The sequence below is a fragment of the Pelophylax lessonae genome (assembly GCF_965119305.1).
Source record: "Pelophylax lessonae genome assembly, chromosome: 5".
Taxonomy (NCBI): domain Eukaryota; kingdom Metazoa; phylum Chordata; class Amphibia; order Anura; family Ranidae; genus Pelophylax; species Pelophylax lessonae.
In genome coordinates, this window is record NC_138772.1 from 486,348,830 (window position 1) to 486,362,830 (window position 14,001).

The following is a 14,001-nucleotide window of genomic DNA, read 5'->3' on the forward strand; positions in this document are numbered from 1 at the left end:
ATGCTGCTGGCATTCCCATCTGACAGTGGGGCCACAGTGGAAGCACAAGGCAGAGGAGGAGGAGGTCGCCAACTCAACCAGGGCACCGCCAGCACCTCAGAAGGCAGGGTTAGCATGGCCGAAATGTGGAAAAGCTTTGTCAGCACGCCACAACAAACAGCAGCACCAGCAGCTCAGATGGAACGTCTTAGCAGGAGGCAGCATTTTACCAACATGGTGGAGCAGTATGTGTGCACACGCCTACATGTAGTGAATGAGGGGTCTGCCCCCTTCAACTTCTGGGTCTCCAAATTGGGCACATGGCCTGAGCTTGCCCTTTACGCCTTGGAGGTGCTGGCGTGCCCTGCAGCCAGTGTATTATCTGAACGGGTATTTAGCACGGCTGGGGGCGTTATAACAGACAAGCGCAGCCGCCTGTCCAGAGACAATGTGGACAAGCTCACGTTCATTAAAATGAACCAGGCATGGATCCCACAGGACTTTTCCGTACCTTGTGCAGAATAGCAATGGATACCGACCTTACCCAGCCATTGTTCCATTTTTGCTCTCTCACTCTTTTGGGGTGTACCCTCATTTAAAATTTGTGAAAAGAAGCAGTGTTGGCTACCTCGTCCTCCTCCTCAGGGCCAGATTAACGTAGGGGCTATTGGAGCTGCAGCTCCATGCAGGCCCCTACCTTTTATATAGGCCCCGGGTTGGCCATATTCACTGTGACCGCTCTTCTGTCACTTGTAAACACAGAAGTCTGGCTTCTATGCTCGCTTCCCCAGGCAGCACCCTCAGAACCTCCCCACACTGCGCGAAGGCCGGACAAGGAGGGACAGTTGCCGATGCATTGATGTGTTTATGGGCTTCAGAGACAGCATCCCATGTTGAATTAGGCATGCATGGCTGCACCCTTCCTCCTCTGGGTGCATGCCAAGGCACGGCCCTTAAGGCCCTTCAAAATCCTCAGCACCAAGACCATGATGCTCTTAATCCGGCCCTGGTCCTCCTCCACCGCCGCTTCCACCTACACCGCCCATAGGTGTGCGCAGCCTATTGCATTAGGGTGTGCACCCCAAAGTTGAAATACACATGCATGTGTTTGCCTACATGTACATGGCCCCGATACATTACTCTCCCTGCTGGCAAAGAGAAATAGAGCAGAGCAGGTGCGAGGGAGATCTTTCCCATCTCCTCACTGGCAAACAGAGCGATAATGCTATGTGCCCTAGGTGATTAGGGTGTGCCCAGGTACACCAGGCACACCCTGTGCGCACGCCTATGACACCGCCACATCCACCACCACCTCAACCTCCCTCCTACTCCATATGGGCCTCGTCCTTCAGAGATGAAGAACATTGTTTTATTTTTCTGTTTTTTTTTTCGTTGTTTTAAGTTATTTACCTATCCACATTTGTTTGCAGAGCACTTGCCATGCTCTTAACTACGTTTTGCTGCCATTTGCAGCACTCTAGCCCTTTCTATTGGTGTTTTAGAGCCATTTTAGTGCCTTAAAGTTCGGGTCCCCATTGACTTCAATGGGGTTCGGTGTCCGGGAAAAGTTTGGTAAAAGTCCGGGACACGGACCCGGACTTTTTTTTAAAGTTCGGCCGAACCCGTCGAACACGGACATCTAGGTGTCCGCTCAACCCCATTGAGGAGCATTTACAAACACATCCATGGTACGGAGAATTTATATAGCAAGACATGTGGCAACTATTCACAATTTCAAAATTCCTGGAAATTTTTGGAAGGGTTTGTATCAGGCAAAACAGATTAAAGACATCCATTTTACCAGTACAACTCCATTGGGTATCTACCAGTGCTTTCACATGATGGTAGGATAAGGTGGTTATAATATCTCCATGTCTATATAGCAAGCTCTTTAAAGTATTATAACTAGAAGAAAAACTTTTTTTTTTAGTTTTGGGTAAAAAGGGACTCTATTTGTCCTCTTTACCATTATTATTGAAAGTAAAAGAAAAACCAAATTTTGGTTTGTCCCCAGAAAAGTAATGGAGGGGAAATACAACCTAGGGGACCCTAAAGGAATTCCCTTAATTTGCAATGATTTCCTTTCACTTCCTGTTTGGTTATGGTACAGGAAGGAAAAATCTCCACAGTGGGTGGGAAAAAAAAAAATCTGACAGGGGTAATAAACCTTCACTTACTCTATCCAAAAAAAAAAAGAAGAGGTTTTGCCTATAGTCAGGGGTAGGCAACCTTAAAGAGATGGAGATCTACCTAAACGACATTGGAGAAGTCAAGGATCAGCTGACAGTGTCGCCACCTCAAACCCAATTTAAACCTCTAATTGCAGTACTACGGTGTCACAATAATGTGCATTGCATGGCAATCATGGGTTCAAATCAGGTGGCAAGGAGGAGTTTTGGTGCGCTTTCAGAAAGTGCTCCAAACCCGCAGGATATAATAGAAGTCTATGGCTAAGCACAGCAAACCTGCAGGAAAGCTGCGGTGTGGATAAACTGCAGCACATTAGTGTGAAAGCAGACCTATACTATTATGCCCAGTGTTTTGCTTCACACTGACCTGAAGATTTCCTCTCTCCTGCTGCTGGCAGCACTCAAGACCGCTAGCCGGGATAAGAGCTGGAAAGCAGTTGTATCACTCCGTATGGGACAGGAGCCAGCCCTACAGAGGAGGCATCAGCCTATGTGGCTCTTGTTCCCTACTACAGCTCCAACTTTACAAGTAGCCCCTCTGCAGTGCACTGTGATGCTCTGGAATGGCAGGTCAGCAAGCCCAGATGCGATCTACCAGTCACCTGTCCGCGATCTAATGGTAGATCCCATTAGTTTTAGCCTATAGTTTTACTTTAAGCGTAAATAGATGTGGATACAATGGGAATTTACAAAAAGTAAAATTTGTAACCAATTCTAGGAAAACACATTCTCCTCCCCTCCAAAACACACATTTTCAAAAATAATATGAAACTGTACAGTTGCCATCTCAAGTTATTTACAACTACCATTTACATAAATTAACTTTTTGATGTGAGAACTGTAAATAAATGCCATTTTGTGTAGCTGGGTTGCGGGCACCATAGGTTGTCTCAGAGGCCATACCCAGCACAGGGGGCATTCCCCCTCACACAATAGTTCCCGTGGGGGGGCGTGTGGGCTTCTTGTTCGGTTGCGATTGGGTAGATCTATGTGCCCAGATCCAGGACTCCTGAATGTTTGAAAAGGATTGGCTAACAGGCATAAGTTTGGTCTCGCATCCATCCCCCTGGGTGGAGTCTCAGGGAGAAATTGAGGCGACATACATTACGGGGGCATCTCTGCAATGAAAACACCCAATGCAGAGTGGTTACATCATCACGCCACGTGACATATGACATCATTGCGTCACGCTGTTGTTAAAGTGTGGCTTCACATGCCAGATGGGACATGTAGGCAGCGCTATTTTGTCCCCCATTTACTAGGTAGACCAATATCTGGACCCCTCTGATATGAATTATGGTATGTTGGGAGTAAGTAGGTAGTGCCCTTGGATGGGACGTACCTGAACTATTGGGGTATATACGAGCTTATGTTAAAACATGCTGAATAGCCAAATTTTAAAATGTACAGATGGAATTACTGGAGGGATAAGGCTTTGTGAGTATCCACAATGGAGTAATACAGTAGTTAGGAGTTTTTAAATTAGGAATTGATATTGATTAATTACAAAATTGACTTGGTCTTTTTTACCATACTTTGATTGATGGGAATATATTTGATTAAAAATAAATGGTATTTTTGAACATTAGGTTATAGTGTAATTTTTTATATAGTATATCATTTCCCCCCCCCCCCCCCCAAGGTCTGTTCATTGGTTTTACATATAGCCTATGGGGGTTCATATAACCTATGGGGGTTCACTACCAGTAGACTTTAAAAGGAGATTCGTTACTACAGGCTATAAATGGAATTTCAATATACATTTCAAAATGAAATTACAAGAGATCGAACAGGCACATGTCAGTACATAAGAGAGGTTCAATAAACAGTACAATAACTACAGCAAATCATGTCATGTTGTCATTCAAGGGTATTCAAACTTAAGGCAGGAAGAGTTCCCCTACCTTGTGCTCAACAATGAGGACCATTTGAAATACAAGCCATAATTTTAGGTACACGATACTTAGTTGACCCTATGAAGGTGCTGTGTTTTTCTTTTTATGAGCTAGGGATGGAATTTCTGGTCTGATCGTATCCATTTAAAGGGCCCTTAGCTTTGATAAGGGATATACTGTATATAGATTTTTTTAAAGAAATATTGATACATGTGACTAGTTGCAGTGGTTCTGCTGAGTCCACATGATCCTTGTATGCACTTCTGATGGGCCCTGGTGGTGGCACCCTCCTAGGTAGATCAAGGATAAGGCATTTGAATTTTACCATGTTGCTGTCATAAGCATGTTTATGACATGCGTGCAAAGCAGAATTTTATGTTTAACTTTAGTTTGATATATACCACATTGTTGATATGTTGTCTTGATTGGCATTCTCTTACTCCTGAAGATACATTTTTTTAATGCGTTGCATCAACCCAGGTGGGGGGCTAAAACTGAGGATTTACAATATGGTTTACAGATACAGCCCTGCCTGGGTAGATAAAATGGGGTCTGCTATAATGTAATCTTTTACTAGAATAAAGGTTATCCAATTCTGTGGGCCGCTATATTTTCTATTAACTGTCCATTTTAAATGTATACAGTAAGAATTGTGTAAGTGATAGTGGTGCACTATTCATTATGTAGCCCTGCCCCCAAGGGGGTGGCCAGATGCATTCACATCCTCCTCACTTCTGTTGCCGTGAACATGGTCCAACCTACCTGACACTGTAGGTCCAGACATGCTGAATAATTAGACACTACCAGGTTTCAGTAAAAGATCAGGTTTACTGACTTTGTTTAAATGGAATGAATAAGTAATCTCAACAACAAATATTGTGAATAATCAGAACACAAGAAAGATCCTGAATCAATCCTCAACCCAAAAACTGTATAGGATTTAGCACTCAGGATCTAATAGAGCAAAATAAAAGCACATGTATAGCATACAATTGTAATTGAGGATTGATGTATCAAGAATCTGTCAATAAATCATCCCTCAAATGACATGCGAGAGTGACCACAGAAACAATATTAAATACAATCAGAAACAATGCTGCAGGTTAATTAACTTATCTCAGTGTCTCCACTAACTTGACCTCTATCTATCTATCTATCTATCTATCTATCTATCTATCTATCTATCTATCTATCTATCTATCTATCTATCTATCTATCCATCCATCCAAGTGCACTCTGTATCCTATAGGGGGCCCCCCCCTTTACTTTGGACTGATACAATCTCCTTGATGAGCAAGGCCTTGCTAGTCTTCGCCAGCAAGAAGAGATCCTCTGTCTCCCAAGGGATGGTATTTGTAATCCACTGTAAAAAAAAAGTAGCTATCAATTGTAATCCACAGTAAAGATAACTTAACTGTAATCCAAATTAAAGGAGAATGTAGGCTTCTGTACTCAGTCAAATGATATCCAATCTGGGGGGGAGCGGAGAATGAAAGGGGAGATCTTCTGATCCGCCAAGCACTAATCAGCACTACAGTGTGCTATGGCGACCGTTATAGGTTAATTGCAGCTCTCTGGTTAAACTAAGCTGCGTCATAGGCCTCCCCTGACTCTGTCTGATAAGACTGTATCTATTATAAGTTGGATTTCTCTCACCAAATGGGATGGAATTCGTGTCCCGCTGTCCTGGTCACCAGCCTCCAACGCTCCTCAGAAGCACCCGCAGTCTCTCTGAGTGTCCTTCTACTCGGTCAGCCACCGAGTTCCGTCCGCACATCGCCTCTCTCTTCTGTGTCTTTCCACCAGTCTACTCTCTCTGTGCTCCGTAGCAGCTCTTTCCCTCCTCACACCACGCTGTCCTTGAGGCAAGAAAGCGGATGTTGATCCCGCCCCCCTTTATATAGACACTCCCATCTGTCTCTGCGAATCCCAATGCTCCCTGGGAGGATAGTCCAATCAGACAAGTGACCCATAGTCTCCATTCTCTCCAGGACTACATTTCCCATTCTCTCCGGGATTACATTTCCAACAATCCACTATATCATTACTTTGCAGAAGCTTTAATATGGGGGAAAAAAAAAAAAAAAAAAAAAAAAATCGGCAGAACAACCCTGAACAGATTTAGATGTAGCCTGGTATTGGATTCATCTACAATATTAAAAAATAAAGAAATCAAATCAATGGGATACTGAAAAATACTAATATGCATATACGAGTCTTAATCTGCACCTTAACAGACATCCAAAATTATACAGTAAAGTATAGTGAACATAAAATGTGATAAACTATAATAAACGTCCATGTGAATTCAAACACATGCAGTGCTTCTTCTTTAGAATCTAGAAATAAATTGGTGATTGAAGAAGCACTACACGTGTTGGAACAATCACAAATTTCTATATTCTAAAGAAGAAGCACTGCATGCGTTTGAATTCACATGGACGTTTATTATAGTTTATCACATTTATGTTCACTATACTTTACTGTATAATTTTGGATGTCTGTTTCTGTTAGGTGCAGATTAGGCACTTATATATGCATATTAGTATTTTTCAGTATCCCATTGATTGATTTCTTTATTATTGTAATGAATAGCCCACCACTAAAAACACTTACACAAATATTTTTTTGTCAAGTTTGAGTACTTGAACTTGGTGGGAGCAGCAATTCACATTTTTTCACTCATCAGTGTGTATTTTATATTGGTGACATTCACCCCACCATAGCAGCGCACCTGTTCTACCTACATTACAGTAAGAATGGGTTGCCCTAAAAGTCCAATTGAAGAATACAAATATTTGCTTGCAGTATTAGAGATGTTTGCAACATACACTATTATCTAGGCCTCCTCTGCAATTTAAGTATTTTTGTGTGGTTTGAGGGTTTGTTTTTTTCCTTTCTTTTTAGACAGTGAACAAATTTACAATTTGATCTTTTCTTGGATTTCATGGTTATTTGTTTTTTAAAAATATATACTGTTTGAAAAACAGTGAAATATACATAAAAAAAAAAAAAAAAGCACAAGAACACGCAGGACAAAATGGAAACATACTGAATAACCATTTAGAGCTTTTAAAAGTCTGAAACAAACACCTAAAACCACAAGTCTATAATTTCCCATTTCCCATCCACTACAATGCATTATTTCCAATTTGAAATCAGCAAATTTAGGCGAGTTTGCAGTATATGAGATACAGGAATAAATATACTGAGGAAAATGTGAAATTCCGACAGTTTGTCAATAACGCTTACCAGTGAATGCGCCATTGCTCTCTTTGTGTGTAATAAACAGACTGAAATATTCCTTTAATTCTCTGGACACACCCAGTTTGTACAAAGCAGCCTGGAAAATACAAATAAAATAATTGTAGACATTATAACCCCAATACAATGTAAGGAAAAAGACCATTCTTTCTTTGAAAATTAATGTACACTTTTTAATCAGAGTATAGCAACAAGTCAACTAAACTCCTGGTATAGTGATCTGGTCAGTTAAGTAGCAAAGGGTATTGTTATCAGTTTTAGCTACTGTGGTGTTAAATATAACAGGGGCACTAGATGGGCAACAATGAGACGACCTCCAAAACAGAATGGTTTTACAGGTGGAGGCCACTGAAATTATTTCCCCCTACTCACCTTTTCTGACTGTTTTGCACTAGTTTTGCATTTGGCTAGGGTCAGTGTCACTACTGGTAGCATGAGGACATACCTGGACCCTATAGAGGTTGCACAGGCATTCCAACTCCTCCAGGATGACACATGCCATTGCCAGAAGTTTTGCTGTGTCTCCCACCACAGTCTCAAGAGCATGGAGGAGATTCCAGGAGACAGGCAGTTACTCTAGGAGAGCTGGACAGGGCCGTAAGAGGTCCTTAACCTATCAACAGGACCGGTATCTGCTCCTTTGTGCAAGGAGGAACAGGATAAGCATTTCCAGAGCCCTACAAAATGGCCTCTAGCAGGCCACTGGTATGAATGTCTCTGACCAAACAATCAGAAACAGACTTCATGAGGGTGGCCTGAGGGCCCAACTTCCTCTAGCTGAGTCCTGTGCTCACTGCCCGGCACCGCGGAGCTCGATTGGCATTTGCCATTGAATATCAGAATTGGCAGGTCTGCCACTGGCACCCTGCGCTTTTCACAGAGGAGAGCAGGTTCACCCTGAGCACGTGACAGACATGAAAGGGTCTGGAGAAGCCGCGGAGAATGTTATGCTGCCTGTAACATCGTTCAGCATGTCCGGTTTGGTGGTGGGTCAGTGATGGTCTGGGAATGCATGTCCATGGGAGGGACGCACTGACCACTACAGGCTAGACCAGTGTTTCTCAACTCCGGTCCTCAGGGCACACTAACAGGCCAGGTTTACAAGAAAACTGAAACACATCACAGGTGATATAATTTGCTGCTCAGTGGAGTATTATTGGGGCCAGATCAGGGGAGGAGCCTGGGCGCCTGCAGCATGAGAATGCTGAGCTGAGAGCAGACTCGGGACCGCCGCTCAGCTGATGGAAGAAAGCAGTCGGTTTGAGGAGGCTGCTGGCCACTGACCCCCCTCTCTCGGCCGCCCGATGACCCCCGCCTGACCACCCCGACAGAGCCACACGAGTGCCCCGGGACCCGCAGCTGAAAGTAGCGGCAGGGTATCGCCACCTACAAGCCGCAAGTCCAGAGAGAGCAGAGGGAGGAGGGGCCTCGAGTCGCCCGGAGGTGTGAGCCCGGCGCTCAGTGCTTGGAACCTGCACAGGAGGAGGCAGACTCGCTGCAAACCCGGGCATTTGGAGGGACACACAGAGGCTCATCGCTAGGACCGGACCGGTCTGGAAGTCGGGCAAGGTAAGAGGGGTAACTACCCCCCCCTCCATTAATTAATACCAAGACTGCTCTGTTGATGTTAAAAGTGAACAATTGATTATGAGTGAAACATGACAAGAAAATTGTTACATTGATGGTGTGCTATTGCCATGAATCAAAGAACCCAGTAAATACTGTCGGAAGACTATACAAAAGGGACTGTTTTACACAGATAGGGGGTATGTGCCTCACAACCTCCTCTTCTTCCATAACCATGTGAAAAGGGCAACCTCTCCATAAACTGGATTTAAGGCACTAGACTGTATCTAACCAAGAGGAGGGGAGGGAAGGGGAAAGGGAAACTTTTTTTTTTCTTTTCCTTCTTTTCTTTTTTGTATGCTTTGCTCTCCTCTCCCCTTTATTTTCTACTCCTGAAATATCACTGTCTGAACGCTGACTACATACACAGGGGCGAAGCAGAAAAAAGAAAATAGGTCGATAAAAATGAAAAATAAAACCGCAAAAGAAGGTGGAGGAAAGCCCCCAAAACTAAGCGCTAGCCCTGAAACTATTAAAAAAATATATGACCCCCAAAATAACAACGGGAGAAAATATAAACAGTGATAGACAAGGAGCAACCAAATCTAAACAGAGTAGCGAAGCAAGTAAAAAAATAGGAATCAGAAAATGACAGAAACAATTGTAAAAAACAGCTCTGATCTCTCCATAGACGGTGTGCTGATGGGTAATCTACAGATGGACAAAGACACGGAGATATATAGAGAGGAAGAGCAAAGAACCAAAGATCAATTACCCACAAAAGGAGAGATGAGGGAAAGGTTTGCAAACTTGGAACAGTCCATTAAAAAAGAAGTAGCAACTATACACGGAGACCTAGCCCCCATGTTGAAAAGAATAGAGGAAGTAGAGGAAACAATGTATAGTCATGGAAAAGAATTAAAAGTCCTAAAAAAAAAAAAAAAAAGAAAAAAAAAAAAAAAAAGGATGAGGAGATCTCAGATTGCACAAAGAAATATATAAACTGGAAGACCAAGAAAATAGAGATAGAAGGAAAAATCTGAGAATACGAGGGCTCCCAGAATGCGGGAAGGAGTAAGACTTAGAAAAGATGATGGAAACTGTCTTTAACCCCCTCTTAGGAAGAGAAATAACAAAAAACTAGAAATTGAAAGGATACATAGAATTAGGAAACCACAAAATCTACCTAAAGAGTCTACAAGGGATGTTATAATGAGATTCCACAGATATGAGGAAAGAGCACGGATCTGGGAAAAGTTGAAAGACAGACCCCCATTAAAATATAAGGATGTAAACTTACAAGTATATGCAGACCTTTCACAAGAGACCCTGGCAAGAAAACTGATACTTAAACCAATGACCCCATTACTAAAAACAAGATAATATTCAATATTTCTGGGGTGAAAACGTGGGGGACATGAGGGAAGCAAGGCATCTAAAATCAGAGTTCCACCCCAGGGGATAAGTCGATAACAAGGAGGGAGGAAATGTATCGATTAGATGTGCCTAAAAGGAGAAGGCCTAGTTACCCACAAGGGGAAGAACAGGAGGGTAGGATGAGGGAGAAAGGGAAGAGTAGACCACAGTTTAATGTATTCACTCCAACACAACTGGAGATAAGTTTGAGAGGAAATGTACCCACCCCAATTCTTTTTTTTTTTTTATTTAGCCAAGATAGATCTTCCTCTGTTCTCCAGGGAAGAATGCAATACCTCTTTCTAATCATTAATAATGACAGAGATTAGCTATGTAACGTATGACATAAGGGGACTGAATTCCCCCGAGAAGAGACGGAAGATCCTGAAGGAGATTAAAAACATGGGAGACGATCTAGTTTTCCACGTGGTTCTATTCTGACTCCACAACAAAAAAATCAAAAGGGGTTGCTATTGGGTTTGGCAGAGGAATTCATTTTGCATTGGAGGAAAGGATGGCAGACTACGAGGGAAGATTCCTTTTCTTGAAAGGGAAACTTCATGCCAAGGATGTGACTCTGGTAAATGTGTATTGTCCCAATGACAAACCTATGGGATATCTAGGGAAAATTTTAGATAAACTAATGGAATTTAGAAAAGGGAGAGTTAAACTAGCAGGAGATTTCAATTTTTGTCTTGACCCAGAAGCTAACTGTATGTCGGCTGTACAGAGGAGTAGAGCAATACATCTGAAAACGATTAAAAAGAAGCTATTCCAATGCAAATTACTGGACATTTGGAGGGTGTTTCATCCGAAAGAACGAGACTATACGTTCTACTCCTCTGTACATAAAATACACTCGAGGATCGACTATATCATGATAGACCATAGAGGGGTAGAATTAGTGACAGAAGCTAAAATAGGGATTAAAAACCTGGTCGGATCATGCACCTGTTGATAAAGCTGAAAATAATAGGGGGATCATTTAAATCAAACACTTGGAGACTAAATGAGGAGCTACTCAGGGAAAAGAGATGGGGAGAAGAAATTAGAAAAAAGAACTAGGATTATATTTCCATATTAAAGAAAATGAAGAAACTTCAAAAAATATACTCTGGGAGGAACAAAAAGCATACATGAGGGGTATATTAATCTCTAAAGCAGTGGTCCTCAACTCCGGTCCTCAGGGCTCACTAACAGGCCAGATTTTAAGTATTACCTTGGGGAGATGCAGACTAGAGTACTGCAATCACTGAGCAGCAAATGATATCACCTGGGATGTTTTTCAGTTATCTTGCAAACCTGGCCTGTTAATGGGCCCTGAGGACCAGGGTTGAGGACCACTGCTCTAAAGGATCAAGAAGGAAAAAAGAGATTAAAAAACATAAAGAAAACCTGATAACAGTGATTTACGAGTTAGAACAAAGCCATAAAAATATTCAGTCTGTTGAGACCCAACATCAGTTAGTCATAAAAAGAGAAGAACTAAAAGAATTAATAGAACAAGAAAATTAGACAGGAGATTAGGAAAGTAACCAAGGAAAACTATCAAGGAAATAAGATCGGGAAGAAACTTGCAAAAAATATTTAAAAAAAAGAAAGCGATAAATTATATAGAGAAAATGAAAGACACTAAGGGGGGAAACGGTATACTCAACGGCTGACGTAGCAAAAGTATTTCAGGAGTACTATGGAAAACTTTATAATATCAAAGAAACAGGAGGAGAGAAAGATCCAACTAAAATGGGAAAACTTAAACAATATTTGAAAGAGGTGAAATTACCTAAAATTCAACAAGATAAAAATAGACCAACTAGAAGCCCAAATCACATTAGAAGAGAGAAGTATAGCCCTTAAAACTACACCCTCAGGGAAGAGTCCCAGACCAGATGGGTTTAGGGTAAGCTATTATAAAAGACATAAGGACCTGTTAATACCCAAATTAAAAGATTATTTTAATGGCTTAGGGCAAGAATATGGGATGAGTAAGGACGCCCTCTTAGCATCAATCATGGTAATCCTGAAAAAAAAACGTATGTTCAAGCTATAGACCCATTTCGCTCTTAAATATAGATACGAAACTTTTTGCAAAAGTGTTGGCAACTAGAATTAAAAAATTTGATGGTTGAATGGGTCCATAGAGATCAAACAGGATTTATACCCGGGAGACAGGGCCGTGATAACGGCGTAAGAACAATTCTGTTGATGCTGCGGATGGCTAGGAGTGGATCCCAAGGGCTGATTCTGTCGATAGATGCTGAGAAAGCATTCGACAGGGTCAGCTAGGATTTCATGATGGGAACCCTGGAGGAACTGGGAATTCGAAGAAAAATGATGGCATGTATAAAAACAAACACTCTATGGCCAGCCCACTGCCAGAGTGAAAGTCAATGAGACCCACTTGGAGCCATTTGAGATGTCCAACGGAACAAGGCAGGGATGCCCTTTGTCCCCGTTACTGTTTGTATCTTCATTAGAACCCTTATTAGCGACAATTAGGGAGAACCCAGACGTGAAGGGAATATAGGTGGGAGATGTGAAACATAAGATTGCCGCATTTGCGGATGATTATTATACATCACCAGACCGAGGATAACTCTACCAAATGTATTAGAAACCTTGAAAAAATATGGAAAACTATCTAATCTAAAAAATAACCCTATTAAGTCAGAGATATTAAATATTAATGTAGATAAACAGGAAGAAGAAAAACTAAAACTGGAATCATGGATGGGGAGAATAAATATAATTAAAAAGGCAATTCTACCAAAAATAACCTATAAATTTCAAATGTTGCCTATTTCGATACCTCAGATTTACTTCAGAACTTTGAAATCTTTAATAACTAGATTTATCTGGAAAAGATGTTAACCCAGAATACAACATGCAGTATTAATTAAGGGAAAAAAAAGGGGGCCTAGCAGTACCAGATTTTAAAAAATACTACGAAGCAACTATTCTCTCACGTGTGATGGAATGGGGGAAAATGAAAAGTGAGAAAAGTTGGGTAGAAATAGAATATACAATAAGTCACACTCACTTAGGAAAAATCATATGGATACATGCACAATACAGAAATTTAAACTTTAACACTCACCCGATCACAATTCAAGCACTTAAAACTTGGGATTTAACCCACAAAAAAAATGGCAATATAATTCACTGTTAATTCCTTTAAAAGACACTAATTATTTCCCACCAGGACAAGAAAAAATATGGATAATGGATAATGACCAAATATACACATATGAGGAATTAAAACAAAGAAAGAAAGATTGGAGACTCGATGAGTGGCGATAGACAGTTGAGGCACTTTGTGACTTCCCTGCCAAAACCGCTGAGAAGGGGAGAAGATTTGCTCGCTTTTGAGTGGATCAGCTCCTCTGAGAAACACGATAATAAAATATCAAATATATATATATAAAATCCTGGTGGATTTGACGGGACCGGCGATCCCGCCATTCATTGACAAATGGAAGAGGGAACTGGGCACACGAAGTAGAGATTTTCACTTAGGAAAAAGTTTAAAATGAATACATAGCTCCACAGTTGATATAAAACACAGCTGAAATGAATTACAAATGCATTGCAAGATGGTACATTACCCCCGATAAAGCACATAATTATAAAAATAATTTTTTTTTCACGGTATTAAAAACTCCGTTAGGCAATATAAAACAACATTAATACCA

General features: G+C 41.4%; 1 protein-coding gene across 1 annotated transcript in view; it reads right to left on the reverse strand.

Moving 5' to 3' along the window:
* SNX31 (sorting nexin 31) overlaps window positions 1-14,001 on the reverse strand; it is a 108,918-nt gene that overhangs the window by 49,102 nt on the left and 45,815 nt on the right. Inside the window, exon 6 of the mRNA XM_082257455.1 lies at window positions 7,316-7,406. Coding sequence (XP_082113581.1) covers window positions 7,316-7,406 — 91 coding nt within the window. The remainder of the gene's footprint in view (window positions 1-7,315; window positions 7,407-14,001) is intronic.